Below are 24,838 nucleotides of genomic sequence, written 5' to 3'. Positions count from 1 at the left end.
AATGTACAGTCCTTCCACTGTAACAATACACCCTCATCCCCTCTATGACCCATATCCTCACTACACCCCTCTCTACACCAGAACGGGTTTGTCTGGTGTCCTTTTTAAGTCATCTTAGGTCAACTCTGCTAGTCAGAACTTGTCCTCATCCCATGAAGCAAAGCACAGCCCCATTCCCTCTCTTCTTTTGTTTCCATGAACATAAGCCACAGCCTTTTGGAGGGCTTTGGGAGGAGCTTACATCTATCCAGTTTATATAACTCTGTGTGAACACCAAGGCAGGAGTTTAATATTGCTTCCATGGGTATTATGAAATGCTTCTGTCTGTGAGTGTCTGTGATAATGTTTAGTATCTGCCCTCTTTGTCAGGTTTCTGAAGTTTAATAACCGTCTCTCCAACCCCTATGTCAGGTTTCTGAAGTTTAATAACCGTCTCTCCAACCCCTATGTCAGGTTTCTGAAGTTTAATAACCGTCTCTCCAACCCCTATGTCAGGTTTCTGAAGTTTAATAACCGTCTCTCCAACCCCTATGTCAGGTTTCTGAAGTTTAATAACCGTCTCTCCAACCCCTATGTCAGGTTTCTGAAGTTTAATAACCGTCTCTCCAACCCCTATGTCAGGTTTCTGAAGTTTAATAACCGTCTCTCCAACCCCTATGTCAGGTTTCTGAAGTTTAATAACCGTCTCTCCAACCCCTATGTCAGGTTTAAGAAGTTTAATAACCGTCTCTCCAACCCCTATGTCAGGTTTCTGAAGTTTAATAACCGGATCCTGCGTAAGATCCTGATCAGGGATAACCGGGCAGAGTCTAGCATTGTGGCTCTGTACAAGAAGCTGGAGCTGCAGAACGCAATGGAGATACTGGACACAGTGTCTGGCGACATCAACGCTGGTTCCTCCATTGTCCCTCTACAGTACGTTTATCGTCTCTCTCCCTCTAGCTCTTGCTCACTCTCTCTCTCTCTTTTGCTCTCTCTCTCTCTCTCTCTCTCTCTTTCGTTACTCTCTCTCACTCTCTTGCTCTCTCTCTCTCGCTTGTTCTCCCTCTCTCTCTCTCTCTCTCTCGATTGCTCTCTCTCTCTCTCTCACTCTCTTGCTCTCTCTCTTGCTCTCTCTCTCTCTCTCTCTCTCACACTCTCTTGCTTTCTCTTTTCCTCTCTCTCTCTCTCTCTCTGTCTTTCTGTGGCCTTGTCCCTTTCTCTGTGTCTCTATCTGTCCCCCCTGCTGTCTCTCATCTTATCCACCCATCATCCCTCACACATTACCCTTTTAACCTCAACGTGTCAGATGGGTATTTAAGCGATAAGTCCAGAAGGGTTTGATATATGGTCAATATACCAAGGCTAAGGGCTGTTCTTAAGCACAACGCAACTAAGAGTGCCTGGATAAAGCCCTTAGCCATATACCACAAATCCCCGAGTTGCCTTATTGCAATTATAAACTGGTTACCAACGTAATTAGAGCAGTAAAAATAAATCATGTGTCATACCCATGGTATACCACGACTGTCAGCCAATGAGCATTCAGGGCTCTAACCACCCAGATTATAATGGGTAATACCTAAGCATTCTGTAATTTCTTTATTTTTTTAGGGGATAGATCCGCTTTAATTTTGCAGATAGATTGTGGCTTCCATCAGTTTAATTGTCTGCATCATTTCCAATTCCCCAAATATTTTTTGGTGTAAATATTTATACGGTATATCAAATATATACAGGGCATTCGGAAAGTATTCAGACCCCTTGACTTTTTCCACATTTTGTTACATTACAGCCTTATTCTAAAATTAATTAAATTGCATTTTTAAATTGTTTTTCCCCCCTCATCAATCTACACACAATACCCCATAATGACAAAGCAAAAACCACTTTTGAGAAATGTTTGCACAAAAAATGACAAATATCACATTTACATAAGATTTCAGACCCTTTACTCAGTAAAGGCATCAAGTCTTCTTGGGTATGACGCTACAAGTTTGGCACACCTGTATTTGGGGAGTTTCTCCCATTCTTCTCTGCAGATCCTCTCAACCTCTGTCAGGTTGGATGTGGAGCGTTGTGCACAGAGATGTTCGATCGGGTTCAAGTCCGGGATCTGGCTGGGCCACTCAAGGACATTCAGAGACTTGTCCTGAAGCCACTCCTGCGTTGTCTTGGCTGTGTGCTTAGGGTCGTTGCCCTGTTGGAAGGTGAACCTTCGCCCCCAGTCGAGGACCTGAGCGCTCTGGAGCAGGTTTTCATCAAGGATCACTCTGTACTTTGCTCCGTTAATCTTTCCCTCGATCCTGACTAATCTCCCAGTCCCTGCTGCTGAAAAACATCCCCACAGCATGATGCTGGTCTGGAGGTTTCCTCCAGATGTGACGCTTGGCATTCAGGCCAACGAGTTCAATCTTGGTTTCATCAGACCAGAGAATCTTGCTTCTCATGGTCTGAGAGTCCTTTAGGTGCATTTTGGCAAACTTCTCCACCGATTGCTCAGTTTTGCTGTGTGTGAATACTTTCCGAATGCACTGCATATACATTTTATGGACACAGTATATTTTATATTAGTTATCTTGTTATTTCTAGTACCACCTTTGTGCTCCACTCAAACCCTCCCATCTGTCTCTGAAAACCATCCAGTTTTGATTTCTATTTGCCATATATTTTTCAACTATGTTTTGATGTTTCACAACAGTTCTGAACCTTTCTATTCACATAGTTTCTACAGGTTGTAAATTAAAGATGAACATTTTTACGAAGAGTATTATTATATTAATGATCGATTAACTATGGCTTTTCAACCCCCCCCAGAAGTGCTATTTCCACAGTTAGCTCCAGATAAATGTTCCAATTCTTCAGCCATTCCTGAACCTGCGACCAAAAATAAGCTACATATGGACAGTACCAAAACAAGTGATCTAATGATTCTGTCTCTTCGCAGCAGAATCTGCAGAACTGGCATGGTTGTATTTGTGTATCAGTTCATAGACCATGTGCCATGGAATCTGTACATCAATCATCTCTTTTGAGAGATTATTATTTTGCCGTCTATATGTCACAGTTGTACATTTGTTGGTCCTTAAATGAAACTGGTATACTTTTTTATTTATCAGCAATTTCGGTCTTTAATGCAAGGCCAACAAACGAGTTCCTTACTTTCTCCCCCTTCCACTTGCCTCCTCCAATTTTGTGGTAATGCTGCAATTAGTTGGTTGTAATTTTGGGTAGAGCAGACACTTCCATATATTTTTGTTAGCTGCATGTGTGACATAACTCCACCATTCCTATTTCTGATATCATTTACAAAGATGATATCGTGTTTAAACATTCTGTTATTTCTGTGTTTGTTCCTCTAGCGAGGAGAAGAAGGGCTCTGGTAAACCCAAGAGGAAGTTTGCGGCTGCGGACCTGATGAACATGCATGACATTCTGTCCAAGAACATGTACAAGATCAGACAACGGGTGAGTCGATTCCTTAACAACTTCTTATGGCTGCATCCCGCTACCGGGATCGATATGACAACAGCCAGTGAAAGTGCAGGGCGCCAAATTCAAACAACAGAAATCTCATAATTAAAATGCCTCAAACATACATGTGTTTTATATAATTTTAAAGGTAATCTTGTTGTTAATCCCACCAAAGTGTCCGATTTCAAATATGCTTTTCAGCGAAAGCACTACAAACGGTTATGTTAGGTCACCACAAAACCACAATAAGCACAGCCATTTTTCCAGCAAAAGATAGCTTTAACAAAAAGCAGAGAGAACATTAATCACTAACCTTTGATTATCTTCATCAGATGACACTCATATGACTTCATGTTACACAATACATGCATGTTTTGTTTGATAAAGTTCATATTTATAACAAAAAAAATCTGAGTTTACATTGGCACGTTACATTCACTAGTTCCAAAAACATCAAGTGATTTTGCATAGCCACATCGTTTCAACAGAAATACTCATCATAAATGTAGATGATAATACAAGTTATACACATGGAATTATAGATATACCTCTCCTTAATGCAACCGCTGTGTCAGATTTCAAAAAAACTTTATGGAAAAAGCAAATCATGCAATAATCTGAGACGGAGCTCAGAACAATAGCCAAATTAGCCGCCATGTTGGGGTCAACAGAAACCAGAAAATACATGATAAATGTTTCCTTACCTTTGATGAACTTCATCAGAATGCAGTCCTAGGAATCCCAGGTCCACAATAAATGCTTGATTTGTTCGATAATGTCCGTTATTTATGTCCAATTAGCTACTTTGGTAGATTCCAAAGTCACAAAGTGCGTCCACTATAACGTGACAAAATGTCCAAAAGTTCCGTAACAGTCAGTAGAAACATGTCAAACGATGTACAGAATCAATCTTTAGAATGTTGTTAACATACATCTTGAATAACGTTCCAACCGGAGAATTAGATTGACTTCAGATGAGTGGTGGAATGGAGCTGCCTATCACGTGAACGCGCGTGGTCAAAGCATGGTCAGCTCGTGGCAGACCTGACTAATTCCTGTGTCCTTCGGCCCCCCTTCACATTAGAGTCATCAGACAAAGTTCTATTGACTGTTGACATCTATTGGAAGCCGTAGGAAGTGAAAACTCATCAATATCTCGCTGTAATTTCAATGAGAGCTTGGTTGAAAATCTGCCACCTCAGAAAAAATTCAAACAGGAAGTGGAACTTCTCAGGTTTTTGCCTCACAGACATAATTCAAACAGTTTTAGAAACTTCAGAGTGTTTTCTATCCAATACGAATAATAATATGCATATATTAGCAACTGCGACTGAGGAGCAGGCAGTTTACTATGGGCACCTCTGTGCACCTTTCATCCAAGCTACTCAATACTGCCCCTGCAACCATAAGAAGTTAACAAGGTTTACCTTACGCAGAGCCCTGTTTGTTACATGAAAGTTTGTGCTTCCATACCTGTGTGTGCTGTTTTGCATAATGCCTGTGGTCGGCAGTACATTTCCATAAGCGACCTCACCTTTTTAAAACGAGCCACAGGGAGTGTGCTTGTGTTGGGATTCTCTCTGTGACCTTATCTTATTATCTGCCCACACCTTCACAGCCCCCCCCCCCCCCCACAACACAAACGCAAATACACCCGTTACTGCCACAGATCTCATTGTATCATTGGTTTCGACATTCATCATGTGATGTGTTGACTTTCTATTGGAACCGTTCGACTTCCACTCTCCTAAGCCCTAAAACAGGTCTGACAGCTCTTTGTTCCACCATGCGGCCATCATTTCATTTTTTTTATTTTTTCTATTTGACCATTATTTAATAACTACGCAAGTCTGTTAAGAACAAATTCTTATTTTCAACGATGGCCTAGGAACAGTAGGTTAACTGCCTTGTTCAGAGGCAGAACAACAGATGTTTTAGCTTGTCAGCTCGGAGATTTGATCTTGCAACTTTTTGGTTACTAGTCCAACGCTCTTACCACTAGGCTACCTGCCGCCCCGGTTAGAGTGTCTGTTGATCACCAAACCCGTGTTCTAGATCTACCCATTACACAAATAACCTAGGGATGCTTATACCTATCCAATCCTCTCAGATCTACAGAAGTGAAGTATATTGGATTAGGGGCAATGGGTTTATTAGGGGCATTGGGCGTCTCTCTGTAGTGATGAGTGTTTTCTAGGAGAGAGGGAGGTACGGCAGCTCGTTAGACACAAACAGAGCCAGGTATCGTTCAGATAAGCATCATGGTTCAGACAGGTCAGGGTGTGGCCAGCTACGTTTGGGTGACTGCCCAGAGCCACAGGCACAGAAAGAAGAGGGTATTGTGGTAAAACATAAAAGCTGGGGTGTGTAAAATCCACTCTCGTTGTGTATTTAGGAGTGTAGGCAAAAGCACTCTCTCTGTAAGGACTGCTGTGTCATTGTGTTATTAAGAGAATACTGCTGCAATTAGGTGTGTCGTTAGTGGGTTTGTCATTAGTGTGTGTGTCATTAGTGTGTGTGTGTGTCATTAGTGTGTCATTAGTGTGTGTGTGTGTGTGTGTGTGTGTGTGTGTGTGTGTGTGTGTGTGTCATTAGTGTGTCATTAGTGTGTGTGTGTGTCATTAGTGTGTGTGTGTCATTGGTGTGTGTGTGTGTGTCATTGGTGTGTGTGTGTGTGTGTCATTAGTGTGTGTGTGTGTGTGTGTCATTAGTGTGTGTATCATTAGTGTGTGTGCCATTAGTGTGTGTGTCATTAGTGTGTGTGTGTGTGTGTGTGTGTGTGTGTGTGTGTGTGTGTGTGTGTGTGTGTGTGTGTGTGTGTGTGTGTGTGTGTGTGTCATTAGTGTGTGTGTGTGTGTGTGTGTGTCATTAGTGTGTGTGTGTCATTAGTGTGTGTGTGTGTGTGTGTGTGTGTGTGTGTGTGTGTGTGTCATTAGTGATTGTGTGTGCGTCATTAGTCTGTGTGTGTGTCATTAGTCTGTGTGTGTGTGTCATTTGTGTGTGTGTGTCATTAGTGTGTGTGTGTGTGTCATTAGTGATTGTGTGTGTGTGTGTCATTAGTGTGTGTGTGTCATTAGTGTGTGTCATTAGTGATTCTGTGTGTGTCATTAGTGTGTGTGTGTGTGTCATTTGTGTGTGTGTGTCATTAGTGTGTGTGTGTGTGTGTGTGTCATTAGTGATTGTGTGTGTGTGTGTGTGTGTGTGTGTGTCATTAGTGTGTGTGTGTGTGTGTGTGTGTGTGTGTGTGTGTGTGTGTGTGTGTGTGTGTGTGTGTGTGTGTGTGTGTGTGTGTGTGTGTGTGTGTCATTAGTGTGTGTGCCATTAGTGTTTGTGTGTCATTAGTGTGTGTGTTGCATTAGTGGTTGTGTGTGTGTGCCATTAGTGTTTGTGTGTCATTAGTGTGTGTGTTGCATTAGTGGTTGTGTGTGTGTGTCATTAGTGTGTGTGTGTGTGTGTGGCATTAGTGTGTGTGCCGTTAGTGTTTGTGTGTCATTAGTGTGTGTGCCATTAGTGTGTGTATATGTCATTTGTGTGTGTGTCATTAGTGTGTGTGTCATTAGTGTGTGTGTCATTAGTGTGTGTGTGTGTGTGTGTGTGTGTGTGTGTGTGTGTGTGTGTGTGTCATTAGTGTGTCATTAGTGTGTCATTAGTGTGTGTGTGTCATTAGTGTGTGTGTCATTAGTGTGGGTGTGTGTCATTAGTGTGTGTGTCATTAGTGTGTGTGTGTGTGTCATTAGTGTGTGTGTGTGTGTGTGTCATTAGTGTGTGTGGGTGTGTCATTAGTGTGTGTGTGTTATTAATGCGTGTGCCATTAATGTGTGTGTCATTAGTGTGTGTGTGTGTGTGTGTCATTAGTGTGTGTGTGTGTGTGTGTCATTAGTGTGTGTGTGTGTGTCATTAGTGTGTGTGTGTTATTAATGCGTGTGCCATTAATGTGTGTGTCATTAGTGTGTGTGTGTGTGTAGTTAGTGTGTGTGTCATTAGTGTGTGTGTGTGTCATTAGTGTGTGTATGTGTGTGTCATTAGTTTGTGTGTCATTAGTGTGTGTGCAGTTTTTGTGTGTGTTTGTGTCATTAGTGTGTTTGTCATTAGTGTGTACCATTGGTGTGTGTGTCATTAGTGTGTGTGTCGTTAGTGTGTTTGTCATTAGTGTGTGTACCATTAGTGTGTGTGTCATTTGTGTTTTTGTCATTAGTGTAGGTCCCGTGTAGCTCAGTTGGTAGAGCATGGCGCTTGCAACGCCAGGGTTGTGGGTTCGATTCCCACGGGGGACCAGTACAAAAAAAGTATGAATGTATGTACTTGTAAGTCGCTCTGGATAAGAGCGTCTGCTAAATGACTTAAATGTAAATGTAGTGTGTGTGTCGTTAGTGTGTGTGTCATTAGCGTGTGTGTAGTTAGTGTGTTTGTCATTAGTGTGTCTGTCATTAGGAGATTAAAGCAGGGTGGTACAGATAGAGCTACTGTATGTAGAAACCCCATGTTAGATTGGGCGTGTTTCCTTCAATATGTTGGCCTCTGCTGCACGATGGCGTTGTATCCGATTTTCTATGCAGTGTGTGTTTTATGTCATGTGTTGTGTGTTATAGTGCGTGTTATCAGACGGTGGGTGTGTCTTATGTATTGTATGTTTCTCTGTGTGTTTTTCCAGACCACGGCGTACACCACCAAGCACTCCCTGCCCAACGACAGCCGGACAAAAGAGATCCTGATCCGACGGCACACTAGCATCCGACGCAGCCTCCGACCCGGCAGCTTAAACGGACCGGTGCGGAACACACGGACTTACAGTACCAGTCAAAAGTTTGGATGCACCTACTCATTCAAGGCTTTTTCTTTATTTGTACTATTTTCTACATTGTAGAATAATAGTGAAGACATCAAAACAATGTAATAACACAAATTGAATCATGTAGTAACCATAAAAGTGTTAAACAAATAAAAATATATTTGAGATTTGAGATTCTTCAAAATAGCCACCCTTTGCCTTGATGACAGCTTTGCACACTCTTGGCATTCTCTCAACCAGCTTCAGCTGGAATGCTTTTCCAACAGTCTTGAAGGAGTTCCCACATATTCTGAGCACTTCTTGGCTGCTTTTCCTTCACTCTGCGGTCCAACTAATTTTAAACCATGTCAATTGGGTTGAAGTCGGGTGATTGTGGAGGCCAGGTCATCTGATGCATCACTCCATCACTCTCCTTCTTGGTCAAATAGCCCTTACACAGCCTGGAGGTGTGTTGGGTCATTGTCCTGTTGAAAAACAATGATAGTCCCACTAAGTGCAAACCAGATGGGATTGCATAACATTGCAGAATGCTGTAGTAGCCATGATGGTTAAGTGTGCCTTGAATTCTAAATAAATCACAGTGTAACCAGCAGCTCAACCCCACATCATCACACCCCCTCCTCCATGCTTCACGGTGGAACCACACATGTGGAGATCATCCGTTCACCTACTCTGCGTCTCACAAAACACGGCGGTTGGAACCGAAAATCTCAAATTTGGACTCATCAGACCGAAGGACAAATTTCCACCGGTCTAATCTCCATTGCTCGTGTTTTCTGGCCCAAGCAAGTCTCTTCTCCTTATTGGTGTCCTTTAGTAGTGGTTTCTTTGCAGCAATTCGACCATGAAGGCCTGATTTACGCAGTCTCCTCTGAACAGTTGATGTTGAGATGTGTCTGTTACTTGAACTCTGTGCTGCAATTTCTGATGCTGGTAACTCGAATGAACATATCCTCTGCAGCAGAGGTAACTCTGGGTCTTTCTTTCCCGTGGCGGTCCTCGTGAGAGACAGTTTCATCATATCACTTGATGGTTTTTGCGACTGAACTTGAAGAAACGTTCAAAGTTCTTGAAATTCTCCTGGTTGACTGACCATGTCTTAAAGTAATGATGGACTGTCGTTTCTCTTTGCTTATTTGAGCTTTTCTTGCCATAATATGGACTTGGTCTTTTACCAAATAGGGCCATCTTCTGTATACCACCCCTACCTTGTCACAACACAACTGATTGGCTCAAATGCATTAAGAATTATAGAAATTGCACAAATAAACTTTTAACTAGGCACATCTGTTAATTGAAATGCATTCCAGGTGACTACCTCATGAAGCTGGTTGAGAGAATGCCAAGCGTGTGCAAAGCTGTCATCAAGGCAAAGGGTGGCTACTTGAAGAATCTCAGATATAAAATATATTTTGATTTGTTTAACACTTTTTTCATACAACAGGATTCCATATGTGTTATTTCATAGTTTTGAAGTCTTCACTATTCTACAATGTAGAAAATAGTAAAAATAAAGAATAACCGTTGAATGAGTGGGTGTGTCCACATGTTTGACTGTTACTCTACATTAGGAACATATATTAACCTAAATCATTTACTAGTAATGTTAGAATAGATATTAATCTAAATATTTTAGTATTAATGTTAGAATAGATATTAAACTAAATATTTCAGTATTAATGTTAGAATAGATATTAATCTAAATATTTTATTAGTAATTTTAGAATAGATATTAATCTCAATATTTTAGTATTAATGTTAGAATAGATATTAATCTAAATATTTTAGTATTAATGTTAGAATAGATAGTAATCTAAATATTTTAGTATTAATGTTAGAATAGATATTCATCTAAATATTTTAGTATTAATGTTAGTAATGCAGGTCTAGTCTGTGTACAGCATTTCATGATTTGATAAAAAAAAATGTTACAGGAAAACCCTTTGTTGTGATCAAAGTGTACAACCGCTTATCTCTCTCTTTATTCCCCTCTCATCTCCTCCCTTTTCTCTTTCTCTCAGAATGAGGCCAAATCCCAGAAGTACTTTTCTCTCCCTCCAGGGAAGAGTCTGGACTCAAAGTTCCCTCCTCAGAGACTGAGGCATACAGGTGATGCTCAAAATAAAGTGTGTGTGTGTCACTCTATAATCTCTACAATATTTAGGCTCTTTGCACTTCAATGCTTGGATCCTAAACTAAATTGACAATGTCTCTCTCTCTTTCACTCAGGTAATGATGATGATGAGACCATGTCGGAGGTGGATTACCCATCAGCCCGCTCCAGGTTTAACCAGCCCAGTCGCTCCTCATCTCGAGCAATGCTGCCCCTACGCAGGCTGAACACACTGACAGAGGTGCCCTCTAGCTCTGTAGTGGACCTGGTGGATGAGAGGAGTGGAGGAAGAGGTGCCTGGGGGCGTGGCATGTCCCGACTAAACTCCTCCTCCAGTGACTCCCGGATACCCGTCCCTCGCCACGACCCCTCCAACGGCCCTGATAATGGCTCCTCAGGTGACCATGGCAGCGGTGACCACAGGCCAGAGGGGGAGCAGCAGCCCTTGTCACCAACCCCAGCCTGGGCTGCAGAGCCTGGTGACCGTGACGACAGCGGAACGCAGAAACCCCTGCTCAGGCCACAGTGGAAGACTCGGAAACCCTAGAACCCCTGAGGACTAATCAGCTGTCAGGAAAGTAGCAGGAGGACTGCTATAGGCTGTCTTGGGTTCTAATCTACAACAACTCCAGAATCTCAGAACTGTGAAGTGTCAAATACCACAAGATTAAAATGCCCTACAAGCCAAGGGGAATGGATAATTGGATTGTCTACAGTGATTCTCAACTGGGAGTTTTTTAATGGGTCAGTGTAAAAAAAATTTTTTTTTTAAATACCCTAGTCTGAACTTAAACAACTAAAACCAGGTAGAAAGTGTGTAGAATTGATAATGAACCTATATTTTTATTATAATTTAACCTCTGAACTATTTTTCTTTAAAACAGTGTTCCATATTGAGTTACTAGCAGATTTGGTTGCTTTTGAGATCTTAAACCAGTGAGCATAACATTCTTCATCAAGAATATGTGCAAAATGTAATTATTGACAATGAAAAAAGTGGGACTGTTGTTCCCTTGTCATATAATTTGTACATTTACTATCAATATAGTATTAAAAATAGTTTTCCAGATTGCATTTTGCCCCCCAAAATGTTTGTGATGCCAATATTGGATCGTGACTGAGACAACCTGATTCAATTTGGGTCCCAAGGCAAAACCAGTTAGGAACCACTGGTCTACAACCAACCACTCTCTGAAGAGCAAAGACTCCTGCAACACAACACTCTAAATAAGATATCAAGTAAAACAATTCAAAAAGACTCATCTTCACTATTAGACTCACAGAGATCCTATTAAATTAATAGAGATTCTATTTGTCATTCTACATTATGTTTATGTGTACACATGCTTGTACTATACCAGGAAGACATTTGATTTACTTTCACCCCTGGTTTTACCTGCAAGATTTCAATTACATTATTTAGTAGATTTTAATACATTGGTATATCTCTATGCAAGTGAAGACACTTTCAGGAAAGACACTTCTTAACTTCTAGCTTTTCTGTTTTTTTGTTTGTCCTTGTGTCTGATATTCAGACCAGTAATATCTTAACAGGGTCTTCATGAACACTGCTCTGACTATCTGTGTTACTTTAGTTAAGTAATAAAATCTTGCTGTATAATGTTGAAATGACACCTTATTTCTTGACAAAATAGTCGTTCTAGTTGCTGTATTGCAGAGATGGATCAGTGTTTAAAGTCTGATGCTAAGCTCATGAAAAACTCTGAAAATACTACTGGTAAACCGGGAGCAAGAAGGTGTGTGGATTCACGTGCTTTGAGCTCTTTAAGAAAGCTGATTGGCTAATGACAAACAAGCTGCTACAACTATAAACGACAAGTACAGCTATTATGCTTGTAATAAAGTTATAGTGTTGAAAAAAATATATAAATAGAGTTCAACATATTGGAGAAGTCGGAGCTCAGGGATGTTAGACGAGTTTGACACTAGTAATTACTAGTTGGAGGGACGTTCAAGTGGATTTTCTCCAGGCATATGCTCATATTTATGAAATGATGAGATGTCATGAACTCAGCATTAGCAACAGAGCTAAAAACACCTTGTAGGAGAAAGAAAGCTCACAAACTATCAGTCATCCATCATCAAATCGAAAAAAATTTAACTGAAGTTATGGAACTGACATTTACATTCAAGAACATTCACATGTTTAGGAATATACTTATTTTATTGCCAAATGGTATGATCTTTACTTCCTTTATATGAATCATTCAGTACAATAATTGTCTTCATAACATTCAGTAGCATTTGGGTCAGTGTAAGGGCAACTCCATTCAAAATAAGATAATTCATATCAAAATAATAATTAACAGTACATTTCTGAATTTGAATAAACTCAATAAGGGAAAGTAATATAAAATTAAAATACATTATATATTTTTATAAAAGTAAACATTTCCTTTGAAACGGCCCTGATACCGTAGTGGTTAAAAGGAAGTAGGATGACGTTACCCACAGACACCGACCTAAGATCCTTAGAAAATGTGTTTTACTTCCCCACACATGGTTAGGGTTAGGATTTAGGAAGTGTAAATGAATCCTAGATATGTGTCTGTGGACAACCAGTACTCAAGCTCAGTTAAAGTTCTGATCCATTTCCCCAGTGTGTACTAGATCACTCACCCAAAAGGATTCAAAAGCACTGGATTGGTGTGGCTGTATTCACACTAATCTAAATATGTTCAACCCTTAAGGGAGGGTGACGGAGTGCACACTTTTGTGAGAAGGGAGAGAAAATAGAATGTGGCGCCAGAGGAGGAAAGAGGAGCCCCTTCACCTGCTGTCCACCCTCATAAGACAGGTCAGAAACAGAGCATTTTAGGGAAATTAGCATTTTCAGTACCAATACTTTCCTGGACTATTTGTAGTGGTTATTAAGGAAGAGCAGGATTACATTAGAGTAACATTAGACTTATATGTTGTTGCTTTTAATTGAATTATTGCCTCTCACTAGAGACATAAACATTTGAATATTTCTAGGTTATAAGAACCTAATGAGCCACTGACATGCTGTTGACCTACGCTAAGCTAACTTAGCATGGACAACATCCCATGACTTTTACAGAGGGTTGCTGGCTTTGTTCACGGTCGCCTTGGCAACACTGAACATTTTGCATTCGCCTGTGTTTGGGGGACTGAAGTGGGGAATAGCCATGCTGATGATGACCCGGTCTGTTTGGGGGACTGAAAGGGGGAGAAGAGCGATGCTGATGATGACCTGGGTCCTATCGGTGCAGTGATGTCATCACATCGAGACCCAACCAACAGAGCTGGAGTTGTGGCTCTGTCACCGACAGCTAAAAAAACAAACAATGAAACAACACCCAGCTGACACGTCAACAAAAACCAACCCCAACAGTTCTGCATCAGTTCTGTCTCCAGTGCTGTGGTAGTTTTGATCTCACTCCCTCTCTCATTCATTCACTCTCTCATTCATTCCCTCTCTCACTGTGTGTGACTTAGAGTTATGCATCTTTCATCTTGCCCCTCACGTCCCATTTTGGCACCCTGACCAGCAGCAGGACGACAGCCGCTAACGCCAACCCTACCCCCAGAATCGGGGGCCCACAGGGACTAAACTCCTGGGCCAGCCCCGAGAGCAGGGGGGCGAGCACGCGCCCCACCGCAGTCACTGACTGCCCCGCCCCGATGAGTGTGCCGCTGGCGTGAGTGCCCCCTTTCTGCAGTACCAGGTCAGTGATGCAGGTGCGTCCGATGGTTGTAGAGATGGCGATGAAAGTGGAACTTAACAACACGTGCCAGACACTGGGCGCTGCGGCGTAGAGCAGGATCAGGCAACACGTGACGACCGAAGAGTGTAGCAACAGTGCCGACATTTTGTTACCGTACAGTTTAGTGATGGGTCCCACCAAGAACCCGGCTAGGGCCCCCAGGGTAGAGCTGTAGCTGATTAGATAACCTGTGGCCTTGGGATTCAGCATGAAGCGCTCCTCCATGGCCAGGGAGAAGTTACTGTAGTACAGCATTATGGCCATGGCCATGAGCAGACGCACCAGGAACAGGTCCCACATGTCCGAGGAGGCCACACTGCTAATCTTGGAGCCCACCGAAGAGAGCTGACGCCAGGCAGAAGGGAGCAGGGACTCCTCCCCCCAGTCCAGGTCCCAGCTCCAGCTCCTCTGGTTCTTCTCTGGAGCCACCGATCCCGTGACCGCTGCCGCCGAAGCTGTAGTTTGGTTGTTGCTGTTGCCTTGGGAGCAGTTTTGCTGTGTTGAGGTGAAGTGGTTGTCGTTGTCGTGGCAGCCGGCATTGCTAGCGCTGCTGTCGGAGTTAGCATCGGTGCGTAGGGTTAGTGCATCACTCCAGGGAAGCAGCCGAACTAGACCTGGATGGAACACAACAAACACAAGGTTAGACAGCACACATCCCATCCTTTCACATCCACACAGTGCCTAGAGTTAAGGTGTGATTTAGAATTGGTTGGAATTGGGAATACCAACATAAGTGCCTTGCACACCCTTTGCCTACTCTCCTGCTCCTCCCCTCTCTCTCCTTGCCTCTCCCTCCCTGCCCCATCTCCTGTCCTCATCCTCACCCCCAGCTACCTGTGTTGAGGAGGAAGATGGCGGCGCAGGAGAACCCCCACCTACCTGCGTTGAGGAGGAAGATGGCGGCGCAGGAGAACCCCCACCTACCTGCGTTGAGGAGGAAGATGGCGGCACAGGTGAAGGATGAGATGTAGAAGCCTCCCTCATGTTCAGTGAGGTAGCCCCCCACCACGGGTCCCAAGATGAAGCCCATGCTGGAGGCCACGTTGAAGTGTCCCATCACTAGGGGGCGCTCCACCTCAGACACCAGATCAGACAGCAGGGCCCGGCAGATGGACAGGGAGTGCTTGAACAGCCCTGGAGGACAGAGCGAGAGGGAGCGGACACATGACAGAGAAGTTGTTTTTATGTTTGTGTTTAACAGAATGTTAATGATCAATTCTGTTTTTACTGACAGTCACGGTGCATATAAAACATCAAAGCATTTTTGTTTTTTTACATACCTGAACGATTCAGACTCAGATGAATGGTAGAGGTATTTCGAGGCTAAAGCCTCTGAAGTAAGAAGTCTCCTCCCTGACTCACCTAATCGTTTCTACCTTCCCCTCTCTCCCCCAGTCTGACTCACCCACAGGGATCCTAGCCAGGAGAAACAGGGCGATGCTGGTGGACATCCCCAGCAAGCAGTAGCCCAGAGCACTCAGCAGCAGACACATCAGCATAGAGTACCGCCTCCCGACCACGTCACTCCAGCTGCCCTGCCGATCACAACCACAATCATCACACACGGTATAATGAAATCAATTGAATTTGCTGTATACTGGATGTGGCCTGTGGGGATTACCACAGAGACCTGGCTGTTCCCTTCCTCCCTCCTTTCTCCCTCCATCAACCCATCCCTCCCTCCCTGTCTGTTCACTGGGGCCACAAACGATTCCTTCTCCTCCTTTAATTCGTCTCATGACCCCTGAGATTTAAACCAATTTCAGGAGACTGTGGGGGAAGGGGAAGTGCCTCTCATGACTCTACTCTGAGAACCTCTGTCTCTCTTCAGAGGAGACCTCTCTCAGCATACAGTATCAACCTTGTTAAGAGACGTAGATTCAGAGGAATTTGTGGATGTTAATGGAGTGTTAGTGGTTAGTGCATGGTTGAGCATCAAACTCCAGGTCACTGCTGACGTCCTATCAGAAACTCAGATGTTGACATTGTTGTGGAGACCAAAGGACACAAACACCATGTCAGGTAAGGTCTTAAGGTAGTGTGTGTGTGTGTGTGTGTGTGTGTGACTGCTCTATGCTGTCATACTAGAAACACACTGGCGTTCAACAAGACATACAGTACCACAATACTACTGTCTGTCTTCAGAACACCGTCAGTACTTACAACTATAGTGCTGGAGAAGAGTTGTAGGATCCCATATGTGGAGCCTGAAACATAAACCATTGCATTAGGTACAGATTATGACCCATTCTGAATGTTGAACTGTTGTTAATAGACCAATGCTAACAGTGGTGAGCCGCTAGCCGCTAGAGATATTTATGATTACAGCTTGCCTATGATGTAAGCCGCTGTAGCACTTTGCATAAGCTATCAGACCCTGTGAACTCAATCAGTGCTCACAGTGATATGAAAGGAGTAAGTATATCAGCTGGTGATTTCACACGCAGAAAGAAAGCTTATTTAGCAGAAAAAGACAATTCCTTCATATGTTGTCCTCACAGGTCCCTATCCATTTGTTTCATACAATATTTCATGCAATAAAAGTATTTTTTTTAAATTTCCCAGGTTGGCCAGCTACAGCTAAATTATACCGCCACTTCTGATGTATAAAAACATATTAAAAACTATGACACTGATGTGAACTCTCCTTTTTTTCCTGCTATTATATCTTCATCATCTTCATACCTACTAAGCCTGCCACGGTGGGGCTGGCCCCCAGTGCCTTGACATGGTGACTCAGCAGGGGAATGATCATGCTCACCGCAAACAGGTCCTGTTGAGGAGACAGAGACAGAAGAGAGTGTGTGAGAGAGAGAGAGAGAGAGAGAGAGAGAGAGAGAGAGAGAGAGAGAGAGAGAGAGAGAGAGAGAGAGAGAGAGAGAGAGAGAGAGAGAGAGAGAGAGTATGAGAGAGAGAGAGAGAGAGAGAGAGAGAGAGAGAGAGAGAGAGAGAGTATAGACTGAGTGACTGCAGCAGGTGTTCTTTTAGTTCAAACACTGTTAAGCTACAGTAAAGACAATGTCATAGACAACATATAAACAACAACCACAACAAACACCCAGGAAGAAGTTTGTAGTGGGGAAATGTAAGATGAAAAGTTCTCATTCAGTTTAGAGTGATTAACACAATGCTTCGTGTATTTTAGTTTTCCCTTTCTGTAACACACATGATTTCCAGTGATCTATTTGTGACACTTGTTTGTGTGCTGGTTGACGGTCACTAGACGTGTCACTGACTGCTATAGGTTGTTCTCGTTTCCTGTGGTAGTAATTGACGCCAGAGCTACTGAAGGCACAAGGACTGAGGACAAACGGATTATTATTGTACTGATGACATTGTGAACACTGTGATTCTGTAGCAGGTGGAAAAATCACTGTCTTTTGACTTCTTCCAAGCCTCTCGGGGTGATGTTTAGAGAACATTTGGTACTGTCTGATCAGTCCTTGTACCTTCAGTCTAGTGACCTTCAACCAGTACGCAAATGAGTGTCAAAAATCAAAGGTTATTATAGTAAACGAAAACTGAAATGAAAAATAATCATCCAAAAACGATTTAGTAAACTGAAATAAAATAATTCACAAACCTGTTTTAAAAACTAAACCTATACTGAAACTATTATCTTTGACTGCAAAACAAACTAAATTAAAAGCATCATGAATTATGTTCAGTTTTAGCTTTTGGGGGCGGAATTCAAATTAAGTTTTCAAGTTTTTTTCCTGATGGGATTTTCAAGCTTCTGAATGTGGCGGGTCACATTGAGATTGACTTTATCATTTAAAGGTAGACTCAGTGACAACGTCATGGTAAAGTGGTACAACTAAAGCAACCAAGTCAGACACTACTATGGTTTTCCAACAGCAAAGGTTCAGATCAACATGGCAGTGTGCCATTGTTTTATACAAGGTTTTCTTTATAATGTCGAAGTAAACATGTATCTAACACTTATATCACACAATCACAAACTGAAATCATAATATCATAGTATGGGTGTACACATTGTACAATCAATTAGTGAGACCCTTATGATTGGTTGCCAACAAAGCCTCCCACAATGGTGAAGAGTTGATGTTGGTGAAGAGCAACTGCTGAAAACTTGCAGTTGACTGCAGTGAAAACTCAAACATGACCTTTGATCACATAATTAAAAAAAAAGTGAATGCAGTCTGTTGGCTGCTTCTGTCTGGCGGAAGGCTCTGGCTGCTCCTGTCTTGCGGAAGGCTCTGGCTGCTCCTGTCTGGCGGAAGGCTCTGGCTGCTCCTGTCTTGAGGAAGGCTCTGGCTGCTCCTGTCTGGCGGAAGGCTCTGGCTGCTCCTGTCTGGCGGAAGGCTCTGGCTGCTCCTGTCTGGCGGACGGCTCTGGCTGCTCCTGTCTGGCGGACGGCTCTGGCTGCTCCTGTCTGGCGGGCGGCTCTGACGGCTCGGGACAGATGGGCAGCTCTGACGGCTCGGGACAGACGGACAGCTCTGACGGCTCGGGACAGACGGACAGCTCTGACGGCTCGGGACAGACGGACAGCTCTGACGGCTCGGGACAGACGGACAGCTCTGACGGCTCGGGACAGACGGACAGCTCTGACGGCTCGGGACAGACGGACAGCTCTGACGGCTCGGGACAGACGGACAGCTCTGAGGTGGCACCGGAAAAACCAGACCGTGAAGGAGGACACGCGCTCTTGAGCACCAAGCCTGCCCAACCTTACCAGGTTGAATGGTCCCCGTAGCCCTGCCAGTGCGGCGAGGTGGAAAAACCCGCACTGGGCTATGCTGGCGAACCGGGGACACCATTTGTAAGGCTGGTGCCATGTACGCCGGCCCGAGGAGAAGCACTGGAGGCCAGATGCGTTGGGCCGGCTTCATGACACCCGGCTCGATGCCCAACCTAGCCCGGCCAGTGCGGCGAGGTGGAATAGCCCGCACTGGACTAAGCACGCGTACTGGGGACACCGTGCGCTTTACCGCATAACACGGTGTCTGACCAGTACGACGCCCTCTCACTCCACGGTAAGCACGGGGAGTTGGCTCAGGTATCCTACCCGGCTTTGCCACACTCCGCGTCCCCCCCCCCCCCCAAGAAATTTTTGGGGCTGACTCTTGGGCTCCCAACCGCGTGGCCGCGCTGCCTCCTCATACCAGCGCCTCTCTGCCTTCGCTGCCTCCAACTCCACCTTGGGACGGCGATATTCCCCTGGCTGAGCCCAGGGTCCTTTGCCGTCCAGGATCTCCTCCCAAGTCCACGAGTCCTGTGTCCTCGGTCTCTGCTGCTGCTGCTGTCTGTTCCCACTCTGCTTGATCCTTTTGGGGTGGGTGTTTCTGTAACGGTCGTCATAGTCGTTCTCCTCCTCAGACGAGGAGGAGCATGGATCGGACCAATACGCAGAGTGGTTAGTGTTCATGATGATTTATTATAACGAAACTTGAACACTGAATTACAAAAACAAATAAACGAAGTGCAGAAACCTATACAGTACCGTGTGGCGAAAACACAAACACGGAAACAAACACCCACAACACACACGTGAAACCCAGGCTGCCTAAGTATGATTCTCAATCAGGGACAACGATTGACAGCTGCCTCTGATTGAGAATCATACCCAGCCGAACACAAACATCCCAACATAGAAAATCACACATAGACAAACCCACCCAACTCACGCCCTGACCAACTAAATAAATACAAGACAAAAGAAAAGAAAACAGGTCAGGAACGTGACAGGGGTTCACAAATGCTGCAATTTACATTCAGCACGGTCACGAGGCACTAGAGCAGCGATCATCAACTTGATTCTGCCGCGGGATGATTTTTCTTGAGCGGATGGTCAGAGTCCCGGAACATAATTACAAATAATTTGTAGACTGCAAAATGACCGCAAGAAGCACAAACAGATATAATATTTGACTGAAACGGAATAATTTAATAACTTGCTTACATTTGTATACTATCACGTGTTGCTCTATTAGCTGATTTCTTGGTGTTTACAGTGTTTTATGTCCAACAATAAAACAGATGTTTTTGTTTTTGTTTTTTACTGCTAGACAAACCACCATTGTTGTTAGCGATAGATTCTGCTCTGTGGAAGGGGGTTAAAGAGATGAACTAGGCACCTAAAGGTACAGCTAATCCAGCCTGATGTTTTGTGAGTTTAGCCTAAACAGAGAGAGAGCTCAGGGCCTGAGGAGAGAAATAGACACTCTCCCACCCTGTTCATCTGCATTTGTGAGGCCGTCTCCAGAGAAGCTCTTGCCAGAGACTTGATTGAAGTCACGCTGTAGCTCCTGCTATGTCACAGCCCTACCTATTAAACGGACTGTTTAATTGTCCCTCCGTTCAACTAACTCTGCATTCAAACTGGGACCAAACGTATAGTGTGTGGGAGTTAGTGCATGTGTGAGAGATAGAGAGACAGAGACAGAGACAGAGACAGAGAGAGTGGATCAGAGCTCCCACTAGGGAGTAGGCTTTGGGTGAGAATGTTCTTGAGACACTCTGTAGCATTCACTTCTATACGTATTATCTGGATAGCATTACACATAAAACCTTTATCATACTGTCTTTAAACGCATCTGTAACGCTCCAATTCTGTGAGTTTACAGTAAGTGTGTGTCCAATCCACATAAGATTCAATAAACCTGACGTCAGCCTAATCCTGTACCACAGGATATCCATTAATATTCTATTTAAACAATAAGGCCTGAGGAGGTGTGGGCTGTTCTTACACACAACGTAACGTAGAGGGCCTGGATACAGCCTTTAGCCATGGTATATTGGCCATAAACCACAAACCCCCAAGGTGCCTTATTGCTATTATAAACTGAATACCAACGTAACTAGACTAGTAAATAGTCCTTTTTTTGGCATACCTGTGGTTTCAGCCAATCAGCATTCAGGGCTCGAACCACCCGGTTTATCATATGTTTTATGGAGTCTGATGTTCTTGTGAAGACCCTGATCTTCTCAGAATAACAAGTCCTTCAGAGCAAAACACAGATTTCCAAGGACTGGATTCTGCTGGACAGGTTTTTTTGACAGTGCTGTGATGGGTTCTCAACCTGTCTCTTATGACTAGCTGGATCAGCATTAGAGTGACTGGCTGCAGAACAATCCATTAATGCATTTTTTGGCAAATGCAGGCACAATGTTTAATACATTTGATGTATGTTGTGGTAGCCTGCAGGTCAGGGTCTCAAATTTCATATACAGTGGGGCAAAAAAGTATTTAGTCAGCCACCAATTGTGCAAGTTCTCCCACTTAAAAAGATGAGAGAGGCCCGTAATTTTCATCATAGGTACACTTCAACTATGACAGACAAAATGAGAAAAAAAATCCAGAAAATCACATTGCAGGATTTTTAATGAATTTATTTGCAAATTATGGTGGAAAATAAGTACTGGGAAGACTGAATCTGCAATAGGTAAGCAGCTTGGTTTGAAGAAATCAACTGTGGGAGCAATTATTAGGAAATGGTAGACATACAAGACCACTGATAATCTCCCTCGATCTGGGGCTCCACGCAAGATCTCACCCGTGGGGTCAAAATGATCACAAGAACGGTGAGCAAAAATCCCAGAACCACACGGGGGGACCTAGTGAATGACCTGCAGAGAGCTGGGACTAAAGTAACAAAGCCTATCATCAGTAACACACTACGCCGCCAGGGACTCAAATCCTGCAGTGCCAGACGTGTCCCCCTGCTTAAGCCAGTACATGTCCAGGCCCGTCTGAAGCTTGCTGGAGAGCATTTGGATGATCCAGAAGAAGATTGGGAGAATGTCATATGGTCAGATGAAACCAAAATATAACTTTTTGGTAAAAACTCAACTCGTCGTGTTTGGAGGACAAAGAATGATGAGTTGCATCCAAAGAACACCATACCTACTGTGAAGCACGGGGGTGGAAACATCATGCTTTGGGGCTGTTTTTCTGCAAAGGGACCAGGACGACTGATCCGTGTAAAGGAAAGAATGAAGGGGGCCATGTATCGTGAGATTTTGAGTGAAAACCTCCTTCCATCAGCAAGGGCATTGAAGATGAAACGTGGCTGGGTCTTTCAGCATGAGAATGATCCCAAACACACCGCCCGGGCAACGAAGGAGTGGCTTTGTAAGAAGCATTTCAAGGTCCTGGAGTGGCCTAGCCAGTCTCCAAATCACAAACCCCATAGAAAATCTTTGGAGGGAGTTGAAAGTCCGTGTTGCCCAGCAACAGCCCCAAAACATCACTGCTCTAGAGGAGATCTGCATGGAGGAATGGGCCAAAATACCAGCAACAGTGTGTGAAAACCTTGTGAAGACTTACAGAAAACGTTTGACCTCTGTCATTGCCAACAAAGGGTATATAACAAAGTATTGAGATAAACTTTTGTTATTGACCAAATACTTATTTTCCACCATAATTTGCAAATAAATTCATAAAAAATCCTACAATGTGATTTTCTGGATTTTTTTCCCTAATTTTGTCTGTCACAGTTGAAGTGTACCTATGATGAAAATTACAGGCCTCTCTCATCTTTTTAAGTGGGAGAACTTGCACAATTGGTGGCTGACTAAATACTTTTTTGCCCCACTGTATGATGGAACCGCCTAAACCAGAATCAATATTTTACATAGCATAACAGCCCCTAATGTCATGAAATAGCCCCTGTAAAGTTGATAAAAGACAACAGTTAAAAAAACTGATGTCATCAGCAAGCATTTGCCTCAACTATCAGGTTCAATGTCCAATGTGAGCACTGCTCTCTATCTGTCTCTCTCTCTCTTTCTCTCTCTCTATCTCTCTCTCTCTGTCTCTCTCTCTCTCTCTTTCTCTCTCTCTGTCTCTGTCTCTTTCTATCTCTCTCTCTCTCTATCTCTCTCTCTCTCACTCTCTCTCTCTCTCTATCTCACTCTCTCTATTTAAGATACACTGTTGCTAAAACTCTAATAGTTTGTCTAATTTCAGTTTATGTGACAAAAAAATAATATATCGTGTAGATAATAATTTTACCATCTAAACTGCTGTGAAATATCTTTTCCATAACCAAATATATTGTATTTTCAGCTGTTTGAAGCTGCTGTACAAAACTGAAAGTAAAAGATGCAAAAACTAAAGTTAAGAACGGGAAGCATAGAAAAAATGCACACACATATAACCGATCTACCGATTCTTAGACTTACTTTCAATGGCAATTACATATTTATAACTCTATTACTTTATTATATCATATTCATAACTTTATTTCTATGTGAATTTGGTCGGGTCGCCCAAAAAACGTACGTATTTAAAGCGTGACTTCAATTCTTTCGTGTTCAAATGTAGCCTTCAAAAAAGGTTACAATGTTGCACTTACCATGAACCCCACCACATAGATACATTGTATAATCCGTGTTCGTCTCCTTGGTATTTGATTTAATATGCTACATTTTGCGTTATTCATTCTCCCGCAATGACAGCACGCTACGGGTCGATGCGGAAGCGCTCACTGTCTTCTAGAGTGCCGATCAACCATAACAAAGAACACTATGAAGTCTCACGAATATTCACTCTCTTCAGGGGTGTTCCTGTTCAATTTAACTTCCAACCACCTCAATTCTCAGTTAAATTTTGAGGATGTACCGATATTGTCATATTTGGCAGAAAATAGCGTACATTTAATCAAAGTGGATTAATTGAAGAGTCATGTGGATGATTGACATGCTGGGGTCTAGTCTGGTCCCATTTGGCGCACCGAGAGATCTACCAGGTGGTATCGACCTGATGTCAGACAGTAAGCCAGGCGCTGTATTTAATATCTGTCAGTCGTCCTAATACAGTAACTCACTCAGCAAGACTCTCAGCTGGACTCTATGCTAGTATGCATACATTCTGTGTGTCTTGCTATGACTGCGTAAACGTGTCTGCAGTTATTAAATCATTACTTAAATAGTTAGTGTGAAAGTAACGTGTGTCACGGCTGAGGGAGATGGCAGGCGCGGGACACCAGTCTTTCATGTGAAGTCGGGTGTATTATTTACAGCCCGGTGTTCAGTGTTCAGCGGGCGACTTGAATACAAATAGATCCAGAATATTAAGCATAAACTAGAATAAACTTTTCTAGTAAACACTATTCTCAGTGTACTACAGCTATTTATCTTTGAGCTGCTGGTTGCTTCTAGTCCACCTACTGGACGTGGCTGTAACATTAAATGCTTCCCAATGTCACGACGCATTCCACTTTTCTAGCGTGTCCTGAATCGCATCGATGTGCTTACAGTCTTATCACTGGCACGTCTCACACTGTTATAGCAGATAGATGAGGCCATTCCTTTACTCACGTTCCTCCTCTTCAGGCCCAGAGGTTGAGTTCTCCAGGTTTCAGGTTGGCTCTTATCAGACACACTGCTGGACAGCCTGTCTAATCTGTTTCATCTGATGCTATCCTCACTTACCCGCTCTGAGGGAATACACACACACACACACACACACACACACACACACACACACACACACACACACACACACACACACACACACACACACACACACACACACACACACACACACACACACACACACACACACACACACACACACACACACACACATACACACCCTGTGGGAAAGCTAAGTCTGCCTCTGTTTATGGACTGCAGACCTACTGGAATGTTGTTTACCCATGGTTCCCAATGGGACTAAAGGGGTGTGGAGGGTGAATATCAGGGTGCTGCTGTATGTACAGCTGAGACACAGGGCCGGACTACCGCATTTAGGGCCCCAGTATA

The 24,838-nt window shown here is 43.4% G+C and overlaps 2 protein-coding genes and 1 non-coding gene across 4 annotated transcripts in view; 2 read left to right on the top strand and 1 right to left on the bottom strand.

Annotated features, from left to right (window-relative positions):
• Positions 1–11,978, top strand: part of slc9a2 (solute carrier family 9 member 2) — a 39,344-nt gene extending 27,366 nt beyond the window's left edge. The window contains exons 9-13 of the mRNA XM_055877641.1: positions 748–915; positions 3,342–3,447; positions 8,105–8,221; positions 10,264–10,351; positions 10,472–11,978. Of these exons, the coding sequence (XP_055733616.1) occupies positions 748–915; positions 3,342–3,447; positions 8,105–8,221; positions 10,264–10,351; positions 10,472–10,902 (910 nt within the window). The 3' untranslated portion in view covers positions 10,903–11,978. The remainder of the gene's footprint in view (positions 1–747; positions 916–3,341; positions 3,448–8,104; positions 8,222–10,263; positions 10,352–10,471) is intronic.
• On the top strand, positions 7,653–7,728 carry trnaa-ugc (transfer RNA alanine (anticodon UGC)). The gene has a single exon. It is a non-coding gene; the product is annotated as a tRNA-Ala (tRNA).
• A 539-nt stretch (positions 11,979–12,517) lies between the features above and the next one.
• On the bottom strand, positions 12,518–23,843 carry LOC129820730 (major facilitator superfamily domain-containing protein 9-like). 2 transcript variants are annotated; one of them, XM_055877639.1, is made up of 6 exons: positions 23,428–23,843; positions 16,790–16,877; positions 16,268–16,311; positions 15,510–15,639; positions 14,984–15,238; positions 12,518–14,718 (listed from the first exon to the last, which is right to left on the bottom strand). In XM_055877639.1, exons 1-6 carry the CDS (start codon positions 23,512–23,514, stop codon positions 13,838–13,840), a joined length of 1,485 nt encoding a protein of 494 aa, XP_055733614.1. In that variant the 5' UTR covers positions 23,515–23,843; the 3' UTR covers positions 12,518–13,837. The 2 variants fall into 2 exon arrangements, with proteins under 2 accessions (XP_055733614.1, XP_055733615.1); XM_055877640.1 differs by having other exon boundaries at positions 15,029–15,238; positions 23,428–23,827.
• Positions 23,844–24,838: the final 995 nt, after the last annotated feature.

The sequence above is a fragment of the Salvelinus fontinalis genome, chromosome 23 (assembly GCF_029448725.1).
Source record: "Salvelinus fontinalis isolate EN_2023a chromosome 23, ASM2944872v1, whole genome shotgun sequence".
Classification (NCBI taxonomy): Eukaryota; Metazoa; Chordata; class Actinopteri; order Salmoniformes; family Salmonidae; genus Salvelinus; species Salvelinus fontinalis.
This window is presented reverse-complemented; position numbering and strand designations above follow the sequence as displayed.